General features: G+C 41.7%; 1 protein-coding gene across 3 annotated transcripts in view; it reads right to left on the minus strand.

Moving 5' to 3' along the window:
- babam2 (BRISC and BRCA1 A complex member 2) overlaps window positions 1–15,377 on the minus strand; it is a 167,521-nt gene that overhangs the window by 138,131 nt on the left and 14,013 nt on the right. For all 3 annotated transcript variants that reach the window (XM_061895703.1, XM_061895704.1, XM_061895702.1), the window contains exon 4: window positions 11,607–11,701. In XM_061895703.1, the coding sequence (XP_061751687.1) occupies window positions 11,607–11,701 (95 nt within the window). The remainder of the gene's footprint in view (window positions 1–11,606; window positions 11,702–15,377) is intronic.

Genomic DNA, 15,377 nt, shown 5'->3' on the forward strand with positions numbered 1-15,377 from the left:
AAACATAAGATCATTGTCCCTCAAAATGTTATTAGTTAATGAGGTCATTAGAGACAACAATCTTAACGTCATTGGTCTCAGCGAAACCTGGCTCAAACCAGACAACTTTTTTTGCGCTGAATGAGGCCTCTCCTCTTAAGTACACGAATGCGCATATTGCCCGTCCCCTGAAAAGGGGTGGGTGGGTCGTACTAATATACAATGAAAACTTTAACCTTACCCCTAACTATAGTAGATAATATAAATCGTTTGAGGTGCTTACTATGAGGTCAGTCACACCGCTGCCTCTCTACCTGGCTGTTATCTATCGCCCCCCAGGCCATTTTCGGACTTTATCAATGACTTGTCAGAGTTTGTCGCTGATCTAGTGACGCACACCGACAATATAGTCATAAGGGGGACTTTAATATCCATATGAATACCCTATTGGACACTCCGTGCGTGGCCCTCCAGACTATAATTGTTAGCTGTGGTCTTAAACAAATAATAATCGATAATAAATAACAAATGAACCCACGCATAGCAACGGTAATACGATGGATCTAGTGTTTGTCCGGGAAGTTATGATACTCCCGTATACTAAAGTAATGTCCGATCATTACCTTAAAAAATTCGAAGTTCTGACTCATTGTCAACAAGCTAATAATAACTGCTTTAGCATCCGCAACATTAGTGCTGCCACAACGATGACTCTTGCTGGCCTACTGCCTTCGGTAATGACACCATTCCTAAATTATGTGGGCTCTATTAATAACCTCACAAACAACTTTAACGACGCCCTGCATGAAACCATTGATAGTATACACCGCTAAAGCAAAAAAGGGCCCCTAAAAGGCTTACCCCATGGTTTACAGAAGAAACAAGAGCTCTTAAATAATCATGTAGAAAGCTGGAACGCAAATGGCGCGCGACTAAATTTGAGGTTGATAATGGAGTGATAGTTTAATAATTTATAAACACATGCTTACCTTAGCTAAAGCTAAATGCTATTCAAATCTCATCCGCCTCAACAAAAACGATCCTAAATATTTGTTCAGTACAATAGCATTGCTAACCCAACAAGGGACTCCTACCAGTAGCTCCACCCACATAGCAGATGACTTTCTTTAATTAAGAACATTTAACTCATTAGAAAGGAGATTAAAGACAACGCATCCCAGCTACAACTGGGTTCCATTAACACAGATACGACTGTATATACGACGGATATTGCCCTCCAAAATAGTCTCTTTCTTTTTGATGAAATAACATTAGAGGAATTGCTACGGCGTGTAAATGTGATAAAACAAACAACATGTTTACAGTTGTGATCAAAATTATTCAACCCCCACACAATTTTGGTGTTTTAGCAAGTTGGACATTTATTCCGTATTTTGTTTATAGTCATATCAAATAAAGATGTGTCAAATAGACAAATGCAACTTAAATTGTAACACTGTATTTTACAAAATACCAAAAAAGGGATTTTTTCTTAATGCATTAAATAGACAAATGAAACTTGAATTACAACATTATATTTTGTAACATACCAACCAGTGTCATTTCTCTTAATATCTCATTCACAAAATTATTCAACCCCTTGAAGATCATAACTCTTAAGAACAGAAATTGAATAAGGTCTTTTCAATCAGGTGTTGAAAACACCTGTAGATGAACCAGGAAGCAAACACACTGAAGAAGCCTTACAAAGTAAGACTTGTGCAGAAGACAGATAGAAGGAGCTGTTTGCGTCGAGTGATGCATTTTGCTAAGCTTTGTTTGGTGTTTTGAGAGACAGAGATCAAATTTGAACCGTAGGGTTCAGTGGCGAGCCAACCCCAAGAACAAAACAAGCTAACAGGACAGGACCGCACTGTGGCCCGCTGCACCAACTGCCCTGACTACCTCAAATTTCAAATTACCTTAAAGTAACACAGATAAGAATACAACAAAATAAAGAGAAAACACTTAGTAGTAGTTATATGTTTTATAGAAATGTACACACACAACATTTCACAAACTATCTATTTTCTGTATGTCATATGAGTGTTTTGTTGTCAGTTGTTGTGAGGCAATACATGTTCAACTTATAATTTTCCACCACTCTTTTTTATGAATCTTTTTGAGAGTCATTCCTTCTAAAATAAGGGTATCCAACACTGCAAATCTCGGAAGATTGTATGTCTTGTTAGGTTGGTTAACAATAAAGGCGCTACATAAAAATTTGGCGAGCCAGCCAGCAGCTACAAGAAACTCCTCTCTTCTACCTAAGTGGAGGTGAAACAGTTGGACATTATATGGTATGTTTTCTGTGAACATTGCTATTGATTTCTTTGATTGTATCAATAGCACAAGCATGGATACAATTCTTTCTGAGAATGTCCATCCATCCATTTTCTACTGCTTATTCCCTTCGGGATTGCGGGGGGCGCTGGAAGCTATCTCAACTACAATTGGGCGGAAGGCGGGGTACACCCAGGACAAGTCGCCCTCTTCGCAGGGCCAACACAGATAGACAGACAGCATTCACACTCACATTCACACATTAGGACCAATTTACTGTTGCCAATCAACCTATCCCCAGGTGCATGTTTTTGGAAGTGGGAGGAAGCCGGAGTACCCGGAGGGAACCCACGCATTTACGGGGAGTACATGCAAACTCCACACAGAAAGATCGCGAGCGCAGGATCGAACTCAGGACCTTCGTACTGTGAGGCAGACACACTAACCCCTCTGTGAATGTCAAGGTACCTAGTTCACTCCCTGTAAGTGGTATAACTGGTACTGATGTAGATGAATTGTATTGTAGATGTAGATGATTAGTATTTGAGTATTTTGCACAGTATGGTAACATAGACAGAGCAAGTAAAGTTACCAGCAGTGAGGCCAAATTCCAGCACACAGCTAAAGTGGAATTTAAAACAAGGTTCGCTATTGAGTCAATAAAAGCTTTCTTACACCTTACAAACCACATTTGGCTTTTCTCCGAGCTGTACACAGGCGATAGACGTTCCATACTAACTCACATAAGTAAACTGAAAAATGTTGCTCAGTTAAACGGGGCAAGAATTCAAGAAGCCACAAAAATTAAAAAGGACAAAGCGTGTGAATGTGAGTGTGAATGCTTGTCTGTGTATTTGTGTTGGCCCTGCAATGAGGTGGTAACTTGTCCAGCGTGTACCCCCGCCTTACGCCAGAGTGTAGCTGGTATAGGCTCCAGCATCCCCCTCGAACCCCAAAAGGGACAAGCAGTAGAAAATGGATGGAGGGATGACACAGATGCATCAGTCAACCGGGAAAATCAGCACACCAGCCCCATGCTAATAGCTGTTACAACTCCTATCAACCATTGTGCTGATGACATCCACTCCCATGAACGTGACTCACTGTTACGTTCCACGTAGTGGTGGTTTGTTTTTGTGTTTTTTTCTTCTTTTGTTTGAACAGGTCACACTCAATCATGACCTCTGCTGCCAATCAACCGGTTTATGTTCCCAGCTGCTCCTCATTTCACCTGTTGATCAGCCAGCCAATCCCGGTCCACCATTCATCCTCCTGACCTGCTTAAAACCACCTTTTAGCCACTGGATTGAGGGATTCTTTTTCTGACATGCTGTGTAGAGTTCTGAGAGACGCTACTTTGTCTTTGGCGCTACTTTGTTTTGTAATCATTTTTTTAAGCTTTTTGCTAAACTTGTGCTACCTGTTTTGTTGTCTTCTTTTTTGTTTGACCTTCCAACCTTTGTAAGTATCTGCGGCCTAGTCTTGGGAAAGGTTAGACAGAGGCCTCTATACATTACACACGTAGGATAAATATTTGTGTATAGAGACCCCAGGCTTAGTGGTGGCTGTCACCCTTGTATGTTTCGGACCCCCTCTTTGGTTAGAGTAGTTAGGTAGGTTTTTGGTCTATGCTAATTAAATAGCTTTAGTTAGTCAGCTTACCTTTCTTTTCTAGAGGTGTATTTTGGTATGTTTTGTTCATTTCTTTGACAGCACCAGTAGTCCCAAGCTAGGCTAGCGTTGTGTCCTTGTTGTACCCGCCCCACCACCTGGTCACTTTTCAATACACTAGTTTTTGTTTTCAATTATTGGCTTCAGTGTCTTTAATTTACAACTCATTTGATTTATACACTTTTATGTTGCATTCCGCTATGATCCCTAGACTTCGAGCCATCTGGAACGTAACACTCACCACCACATAAGGTAGACGCAGCAGTGTATCTCAAACAGGGCACCAAACCCAGTATCTACCTACCAAACACCACAGAGTAATGGTTGACCATGATATCAACAATAGTGATATGAACCCTCATTACCATGGCAATGCCAGACTCAGACCAGACCCAGGAAGAACCCCATGTCCTACTTCTGAGTCGAATTATGATACATGATGAAGTAACATTGAGTTCTACCTTTCTGATCCTGTCATGTCTAACACATACAACCATGAAAATGGTTGGGAGCCTTGTTCCGCCTTCCACCACCATTGTTAAGCACCTAGGACCCAATGCTTCCCCACATGCATATCGTGCCCTACCTGACTTTGCTTATGGTGTCATTAAGGATGGTGATGAACTTTTTTCAAAAGTCTTGAACATCAACCAGGACACAGGCAAACAGCCTTCTGGCTATTTGCAGTAATTACACACTCATTTAAGTAAATTGATCAAAAACAGTGGTTTGGCTGATACTGATTTAGATCGACAGTTTCTCAAGCAGTTCTGCAGAGGCTGCAGGGATAACCATCTGATTGCCAATCTTCAGCTTGAGCAGAAGGGGAATAAGCCACGCCCTTTTTCAGAACTGCTCTTTTGCATTTGTGCTGAAGAGGACAGGCAAACTGCTAAATCCAACAGGATGAAACAACACTTTGGAGCTAGCAGAACAAAAGTCCAGACAAACAAAGTTGCAGTGGAAGACAATATTGATGATGACATTGCAAAAAGACCCCTAATGAACCCCAAAAGCTTGTAAACCAAATGGTGCAGTTACAATCCCAAATAGTTTCACTAAACACGTAATTCAGTGCAAAATGAACAAAGCAAACTGAAAGCTAAACCCAAAGGCCCTATTGAGGAAATCCCTCAATTCCTCCAGAGTTGAAGACCACCAACAAGAAGCTGCGCCACGGTACTGCTTCCAATGTGGCGAGCACAGTCACATTGGACCTTCTTACAGCAATGAAGCGATCCCCAATTTAGTTGAAAAAAAGCGAAACGAGTTGTCAGGAGTAGATACAAATTGTCTCCTTGATTCAGGGGTCCCAAGTGACCATGATAACTGCATATTTTCTCAAAACTCACCAGTCAGACCCACACATCCAGCCATTCCAAGGCCTAAATGTGAAAGTGCTAATGGTGAGAATGTACCCTATTTAGGCTATATACCCATTATGCTCAAGTTCCCAAAATATTTTGTTGACATTGAACCAAAAATTTCCATCCTAGCTTTAGCGGTACCAGATCAGCGTAGTAATTCTGACTTGCCAGTCCTTATCGGGACAAATGCTCTCAATGTTTTATATGAAGAGCACTGCAGTGACAAAATAAAACAAATTGTGTCTTCTGCGTATGGTTACAGGCAGATCATTCGGGTGCTCAAATGCAGACACACAGGAGGCAACCCTAAAACGCAAGGAGCAGCATGGTTTACCTGCTCAAATCAAGGAGTGTTTAGAGGGCTAATACCACCAATGGCACTGCTATGGCCGAGAAGCCTGAATCCTCTGTCTTTCCTGGTGGAGTATTTGTGGAATGTTCTCTTATCAGCTTGCCCAAACACCGACCTCTTACATTACCTGAGTGGTTGAGAAACGAAAATGTGCATGACGTGACACTCCCTTCAAATTGTGGTTCTTGCTGAACTTCACCCTTCTGAAAAGATTTATGGCAACTTTCAAAATCCAATCAAACCCACTGACACTGCAAGATGTTGTGCTAGCATTCCCACGGATAATAAACCATCCACACGGTATTTGACCTTTGAGTTTGGCAATGCACTTCTTCCACAGGAATTGAAGGACAGAGCAAAAAAAAAGTCTTAGGGTAATGTCCGGCATCAATTTAAAGGAAGTACTGTTTTTTCTGGACGACATCGTTTTCTCCCAAAACATTAGAAGAGCACGAAACTAGGATAAGACATGTTCTCCAGCAACTTAAAGAGAATTGCTTAAAGCTCTCAACCAAAAAATGACATTTTTTACAGAACTCAGTGCGGTATCAAGGTCACATTGTTTCAAGCCGTGGAGTAGAGACTAACCCTGATAAAGTCAGCACTCTCTGTGCTTTGCCTACAAACCTTAAGAGAATTCAAGTCCTTTTAAGGTTTTTCCACCTATTACCGCCGATTTGTTAAGAACTATTCCAATAGTCACCAGAGGCTACCCACCTTTTAGACAGGGCACCAAGACATCTAGACACCCTGAAAAGTACTTATATCCCAAAGAGCCCTTTAATGAGAGGTTGACGTTTGAATGTCAAAATGCATTTAACCTGATAATAGAACAACTCATATCTGCACCTGTTCTTGGTTTTGCTGACCCAAAATTGCCATATGTGCTCCACACAGACCAGTACACAGTCCTGTACCACAGGTTTAGGAGCCGTCCTGTACCAACAACAAGATGTTGAGATGCGAGTTGTAGCTTATGCTAGCAAAGGACTTTCATTCAGCGAAAAAGCGATACCCCGCCTATAAGCTAGAATTCCTTGCCTTGAAGTGGTCCATTGTGGAGAAATTTTATGTCCCGAAGATTGATGCTGCGAGCTACCGTTGGCTAGCTGTGCTGTCAACCTTTGATTTCAACATTAAGCACCCAGCTGGAAAGCGCAACCAGGATGCAGACGGGCCATTCAAGACGACCACATGACAAAATGATGACCCAGCTTCTCTTGAGAAAAAAAAGGCGGATTAAAATATTAGTTTCACACCATCTTTCAATCTCTCCCAGCCAAGACCTACCTGAAGATGCAGTCACTGTTTTATGTCAACATTGCCAGATAACTCTCTACCGACCATCACCTTGGTACAATCCCTCGCTACTCACCCAGATACTGTACAAACTCTGAATGAATCAAACAAAGCGTTTGGTTGCTATACCATACCCACCTACAGCCATGCAGAACTCAAACAACACCAAAAGTCTGACTCCCTCATAGGACAGGTCATAAAGATAGTAGAGGCTGACCAGCTTCGTTCCAGATTCCGAGAGCTTCGACTAATTCTCAAAGAAAAGAAGAGATTAGAAATAAAAGACGACCTTTTGTGCAGGAAATGTCAAGCAGGAGATCATCTAACATACCAACGCATTGCTCCTATGTCCCTTCGATCTGCAGTTCTGAGAAACTTGCATGGAGACATGAAACATATGGGTTTGGAAAGAATCCTAGATTTGGGAAGGTCAAGATTTTATTGGCCATAGATGGCTTCCGACACGGAGAAAAAGATAAAGACATGTGGACGTTGCATCAAAAGAAAGACAACCACAAAAGAAAGCATCTCTCGTAAATATCTATACAACTCGACCCATGGAACAAGTGTGCATTAACGATTACCCCTAGAACCTGACAGTCACAATACCAAAGACATTTTGGTCATCACGGATCATTTTACCTAATATGCCGTTGCCACACAAACCAAAGACCAGAAAGATACAACAGCTGCTAAAACCTTTTGGGAACAGTTTTAGTGCACTATGGGTTTTACTGAGCATCTGATAAGTGATGCACATTTGCAGGTCTTACCAAGGTGCGCACAAATCTTACCACTCAAGAGGTCAGCTTGTCAAGCGCTTAAACAGACCACTGTAAAAGGAAAAAAGAAAAAGGTCATTGGTGTGATAACGTAAAATCACTAACCCATGGCTATAATTGCACCAAAAGTGATGTCACAGGGTTCACTCTATATGAGCAGATGTTTGGACGCCAACCTCTATTGGCTGTAGACATTGCCTTTCATTTTTGTGTAAATGATGGTTCCCCATGATCACATTCCCAATATAGAAAAAATCTGGAAGCAAGACTGCAAGAAAGTTATCAGATAGCCACTGAAAACTCAAAAAAAGTTGCAGACGTCAAATTTTGTTTTGACAGGACATTAGGAGGGTCAACACTCTAAGAAAGCGATCGAATGTTTGTGAAAAATTTGAGGTTTCGGTGTAAACACAAGCTCGTGGACCAAATCCACCGTGTGTCTAGTTTTGGAAAAGATGGGAGACCTGCCAATGTACAAAGTGAAACCCATCTAAAAGGATGGTCCCATCTGAACTCTACAGAAAAACCTACTACTTCCTTGTGTGGACTTAACCGAAGAGGAGGAAATCGAACCAGTCAAACCTAAGGTTTGCCAGGCCCAGAGCTAGACAAAGTCAACCAAAGATACATTTTCAGATTCTGCTGACGACTCGATCATACATCCCACTCAATCGGTCAGAGGATGAAATTCCAAAAAAAGCAGAAATCAAAAGCTAATCTAGAAGGAGATGAAACCTTGTCACCTATACCATTGAGTTCCACAGCCCCCCAGCTTTGGGATGGTCCAGATGACAGTCCCTCGGCTAGTCCTGTTGAAACACCCTGATTTGGCAGGAGTGGAGCCAGAGTTTGTGGGTAATCAGAGTACTATTGGAGGAACAGTACCCCACTAAATTGGACCAATGAAGATAAATCAGAAAAAAAATTGGAAATCGAGCTATTGCGGATGACAAGGGAAATCCAGCAAATGAAGAAATTGTAAAAGTTTTACAGCGCACAGTCATCTGCAGCACATGAGAATGAAACTACAATAGACAAAGACACAACTGTTAACACACGGCGATCAAGTAGATCATGACATCCACCTGACTGTTTTCACTGCATTCAGTTAGGAAAACCATTATTGACTTTTGCACAAACTATTTTACAGAGCTTTAACCAGGCACTTGAAACTGTTAAAGGGGAACATTATCACCAGACCTATGTAAGCGTCAATATATAACTTGATGGTGCAAAAAAAAGACCATCTATTTTTTTAACCGATTTCCGAACTCTAAATGGGTGAATTTTGGCGAATTAAACGCCTTTCTGTTAATCGCGCTGGAGGCGATGACGTCAGAATGTGACGTCGCCGAGGTAACACACCCACCATTTTCATTTTCAACACATTACAAACACCGGGTCTCGGCTCTGTTATTTTCCGTTTTTTTGACTATTTTTTGGAACCTTGGAGACATCATGCCTCGACGGTGTGTTGTCGGAGGGTGTAACAACACTAACAGGGAGGGATTCAAGTTGCACCACTGGCCTGAAGATGCGAAAGTGTCTGCCGTCCGAGACCCCCCATTGCAATGATAGTCAACGAAGTCACAAAGGTGAGTTTTGTAGATGTGGACTGCCAGCTAATCGATGCTAATATGCTACGCTAATCGATGCTAACATGCTATTTACCGGCGGTGCTAAAGCAGACATGGCACAGAGATGTATGGATAACCTGTAGATGCATTTTCAACTATATTACGTTTCCTTCCACCCACATTTAATGCGAAAAAAACACTTACCAATCGACGGATTTAAGTTGCCCCAGTGTCAAAAGATGCGAAAGTCCTGATCGTTTGGTCCGCAGCTATTCGGCCGCAGCTATTCGGCCATGCTATGGCTATGAATAGCATCAATAGCTATTCGCTCAATAGCCTCAGTTTCTTCTTCAATATTTTCATACTCCAACAATCTGTTTCAATACATGCGTAATCTGTTGAATCGCTTAAGCCGCTGAAATCAGAGTATGAATCCGAGCTAATGTCGCTATAGCTTGCTGTGGTATTCCCATTGTTTGTTTACATTGGCAGCACTGTGTGACGTCACAGGGAAATGGCCAGTGTCTTCGCAGAGAGCCGAAAATAAGGCACTTTAAAGCTTTATTTAGGGATATTCCGAGACCGGTAAAATTTTGAAAAAAACTTCAAAAAATACAACAAGCCACTGGGAACTGATTTTTATTGTTTTTAACCCTTTTGAAATTGTGATAATGTTCCCCTTTAATGACTGTGATAGTTATTAAATGAGCCCAAGACCAACGCATGAAGGGGCACATACAGCTTTAGGAGCGGAGGGTGTAAAATATGGTTACTAAACCCATTCATGTAAATGAAATGCAATTCCCAAACCCACCGCAAGGTGGCCACTATTTAAATGAGCCAAGAAGCAGACACACTAAAGACTGGTGCAAAAGACCGACACCAGGAGCTGTTTGCGTCGAGTTTTGCATTTTGCTGAGCTTCGACTGATGTTTTGAAAGACCGAGATTAAATCTTAACCACGAGGGTTCAGTGGCCAGCCTACCCCAGGGACAAGACAAGTGGGCAGGACTGGATCGCAGTGTGGCCAGCTGCAGCATCTGCACTGAACACCTCAAACTTCAAATTCCCTAAAAGCGACATGGATAAGAACACAACAAAACAAAGAGAAAAAACTACCCAGGTAGTCATAGTAATAGGTTTGTGTACACACATTTCAAATATCTTAATTATTTTTATTTTCTGTATGTCACATGAGTGGTATGTTGCTTGTTGTTTTGTAGCAATAAATGTTCAACTCTTAATTTTCCACAACTCTTTTATGACTCTTTTCGGGAGTCGTTCTTTCTAACATAAGGGTATCAAACACACAGTATGTGTCATTAGGTTGGTTAACTGAGTAACACAAAAGGCGCTACACATGTATTTATAGAGATCCGTCACACTACTAAGAATTTTGAAAAGCAAAACATGGAACGGACCTATTGAATTACAAGTAGACATGTAGACAGAGTTATGTCAAATAATGGTATAACACAATGTTATTGTAGGTGAATATTAGTTTTATCAGTCGTTTTTCAAAGTACGGACCTCTCAAATAGTTCCTGACAGCAAACCTCCCCATCAAAAGCTAAGTGAAAGATCAACTTCAATAGCATGACATCGCATAACTTTATAAAGCTGGTAAACTTGCTAAAATATGTTGTGTTAAAAATAACGGTAACATAAATTTTGCACACACAGGTTTGTATCATCTGTTTAGTCTGACTTGGTGCTAGTGAATCACAACTCTGCAGACATGATCCAAAGCGGAGATAAAAGTAAGTCAAAATAGAGAGCCATTATTAATTGTGGCATCTTACAACAAAAATCTATGATTATCTCACTATTATACAAAAGTGCCTCTGCTCGCTTGGATGTTTTCAAATTGTCAATGAAAAAAAAAACATACAAAATAAAACAACACAATAAGCACATATTTCCTGTCTTGTCACAAGCTAGTTTAGCAATTAGCATGCCTTCTTGTCTGTTACTCCATGCATGTTTAAATTAGTCTTCCAGTGATACATGTAAGATACGGTATATAGTTAATTTTTCAAAATAGAGGGGATGGTTATTTATTTACAGAAGAGGCTCCACACTTTATATGGCAATACACACTTGGCTGCTAGCCAATTCCTGTCAGCCAAGAGATCAAAAATAAAGTATCAGTCAGAGAGGATCTGCTTTTGTGATCGGCATAAACATAATTATTAGGTACAGCTGATTACATTTTTTTTTTTACAGAAATCGGCTAAAATTGATCGGTGAATGATGGATCTGCGCATCTCTAAAATGATTTATTGCAAATACTTACAGGTAATTCTGTAGGTTCAGGCAGAAACTCAGCATCTTCTCCAAAAATGAAATCTGGAGGCAATTCTGGATAGCGGGCATTAAATATTATATCCCCTAGAAAAATAGAAAAACAGATTGTTAATTTTCTTACTATACAAGAATGAGAGTATACTCCTATAATAATAATAATGAATTAGATTTTATATCACGCTTTTCTATTATTAGATACTCAAAGCGCTCACAGAGAAGTGGAAACCCATCATTCATTCACACCTGGTACTGGTAGGCTACATTTGTAGCAACAGCTGCCCTGGGGTAGACTGACGAAAGCGAGCCTGCCAGTTTGTGCCTACGGCCCCTCCAAACACCACCTATCATTCATTCATCATTCGTTCACCAGTGTGAGCGGCACCGGGGGAAAGGTGAAGTGTCCTGCCCAACGAAAAAACGGCAGCGATTCGGATGTCAAGAGGCGGGAAGCGAGCCTGCAACCCTCAGGTTTCTCGCATGGCCGCTCTACCCACTACACCATACCGCCTATAAAGATGAGAGGGATTTATTAATATTTTTGACAACTGAGTTACCACGTTAAAAATAAATATTGTCAGTTACTGAGCTCAAAATGTACTACTCTTTGAAGGAGTAGAAAGATGGCGGCGCCCGGACGGGCTGCGTCCTCGAGGGGCACTTGCTAAATATGGAACATTTGGCAGAAATACCGGACAATTCCACAAACTTTATGGCTGGCTCACATCGTGGTCACTCCGTGATCACATATGACCGCCAGACACTTCTGGATGTGGACGTATCGGGCCGTTTTGGACTGATAGACGCGTGCGTGCTAAACATGCTAACTAGCATGGGAATACGTCGGCGGCTACATCCAGCGGCCTGTGAAGCAGGGGAGTCTAGTAGCAGCGGGGGCCGTCTACGGAGCAGACGCCAGCGGTGTGATCGGAAACGCGGCTGTCGAGCGGGGCTAAAAACAAAGCAGAAGGCTAATCCCCACAGAACACCACTTCCCTCCATCCTGAAGACGGATTTAAATGGAAAATGCGAGACTACTGGTCTGGGTAAGGAGTCAGTTAAATTAGAACACGTTTTTTCTGCTTTGAGTGTTTCAGAGTTGGACATGTGTTTTACCGAGGGACGGCGTGGCGCAGTGGGAGAGTGGCCGTGCGCAACCCGAGGGGCCCTGGTTCGAATCCCACCTAATACCAACCTCGTCACGTCCGTTGTGTCCTGAGCAAGACACTTCACCCTTGCTCCTGATGGGTGCTGGTTGGCGCCTTGCATGGCAGCTCCCTCCATCAGTGTGTGAATGTGTGTGTGAATGGGTAAATGTGGAAGTAGTGTCAAAGCGCTTTGAGTACCTTGAAGGTAGAAAAGCGCTATACAAGTACAACCCATTTACCATTTACCGAGGTGGCTAACTATGATGCGTGCAGTTTATCAAAGCAACAAACAAACAATCGGAAAATCCCCGTTACTGAGGTGGCTAACCATGATGCGTGCAGTTTATCAAAGCAACAATCAAACAATCGGAAAATTCCTGTCGTATCAATTCCTAGATATGGTCGTAACTATACTAAATGCACTGGGCATAATAAACACAACATTATTAATATTGCTACTACGGATAATTTGATCAAAAACTCCCTAAAACAGCCCACTACCTATAATATAGGTTTTTTAAACATAAGATCATTGTCTCCCAAAACGTTATTAGTTAATGATATTATCAGAGACAACAATCTTAACGTCATTGGTCTCAGCGAAACCTGGCTTAAACCAAACGACTTTTTTGCGCTAAATGAGGCATGTCCTCCTAACTTTACACATGCGCATATTGCCCGTCCGCTTAAAAGGGGCGGGGGGGTCGCACTAATATACAACGAAAACTTTAACCTTAGTCCTAACATAAATAATAAATATAAATCGTTTGAGGTGCTTACTATGAAGTCTGCCACACCGCTGCCTCTACACCTGGCTGTTATCTACCGCCCCCCAGGGCCCTATTCGGACTTTATCAATGAATTCTCAGAGTTTGTTGCTGATCTAGTGACACACGCCGATAATATAATCATAATGGGGGACTTTAATATCCATATGAATACCCCATCGGACCCACCGTGCGTAGCGCTCCAGACTGTAATTGATAGCTGTGGTCTCACACAAATAATAAATGAACCCACGCATCGCAACGGTAATACGATAGACCTAGTGCTTGTCAGGGGTATCACCGTCTCCAAAGTTACGATACCCCCGTATACTAAAGTATTGTCCGATCATTACCTTATAAAATTCGAGGTTCAGACGCATGTTCGTCAAACTAATAATAATAATAACTTCTATAGCAGCCGCAACATTAATACAGCCACAACGACAACTCTTGCTGACCTACTGCCCTCGGTAATGGCACCAATCCCAAAGTATGTGGGCTCTATTGATAACCTCACTAACAACTTTAACGACACCCTGCACAAAACCATTGATAACATAGCACCGCTAAAGTTAAAAAAGGCTCCAAAAAAGCGCACCCTGTGGTTTACAGAAGAAACTAGAGCTCAGAAATTATTATGTAGAAAGCTGGAACGCAAATGGCGCACGACTAAACTTGAGGTGCACCATCAAGCATGGAGTGATGGTTTAATAACTTATAGACGCATGCTTACCTTAGCTAAAGCTAAATATTACTCAAATCTCATCCACTGTAATAAAAACGATCCTAAATGTTTGTTTAGTACGGTAGCATCGCTAACCCAACAAGGGACCCCTTCCAGTAGCTCAACCCACTCAGCTGATGACTTTATGCAATTCTTTAGTAAGAAAATTGAAGTAATTAGAAAGGAGATTAAAGACAATGCGTCCCAGCTACAACGGGGTTCTATTAACACTGACACGATGGTATATACGGCGGATACTGCCCTCCAAAATAGTTTCTCTCGTTTTGAGGAAATAACATTAGAGGAATTGTTACAACGTGTAAATGGAATAAAACAGACAACATGCTTACTTGACCCTCTTCCTGGGAAACTGATCAAGGAGCTCTTTGTATTATTAGGTCCATCAGTGCTAAATATTATAAACTTATCACTCTCCTCAGGCACTGTTCCCCTAGCATTCAAAAAAGCGGTTATTCATCCTCTTCTTAAAAGACCTAACCTCGATCCTGACCTCATGGTAAACTACCGACCGGTGTCTCACCTTCCCTTCATTTCAAAAATCCTTGAAAAAATTGTTGCGGAGAAGTTAAATGAACACTTAGCGTCTAACAATCTATGTGAAACCTTTCTATCCGGTTTCAGGGCAAATCACTCCACGGAGACAGCCCTTGCAAAAATGACTAATGATCTATTGCTAACGATGGATTCTGATGCGTCATCTATGTTGCTGCTCCTCGATCTTAGCGCTGCTTTCGATACCGTCGATCATAATATTTTATTAGAACGTATCAAAACACGAATTGGTATGTCAGACTTAGCCCTGTCTTGGTTTAACTCTTATCTTACTGATAGGATGCAGTGTGTCTCCCATAACAATGTGACCTCGGACTACGTTAAGGTAACGTGTGGAGTTCCCCAGGGTTCGGTCCTTGGCCCTGCACTCTTCAGCATCTACATGCTGCCGCTAGGTGACATCATACGCAAATACGGTGTTAGCTTTCACTGTTATGCTGATGACACCCAACTCTACATGCCCCTAAAGCTGACCAACACGCCAGATTGTAGTCAGCTGGAGGCGTGTCTTAATGAAATTAAACAATGGATGTCCGCTAACTTTTTGCAAC

Source organism: Nerophis ophidion, linkage group LG03, assembly GCF_033978795.1.
Source record: "Nerophis ophidion isolate RoL-2023_Sa linkage group LG03, RoL_Noph_v1.0, whole genome shotgun sequence".
Taxonomy (NCBI): Eukaryota; Metazoa; Chordata; class Actinopteri; order Syngnathiformes; family Syngnathidae; genus Nerophis; species Nerophis ophidion.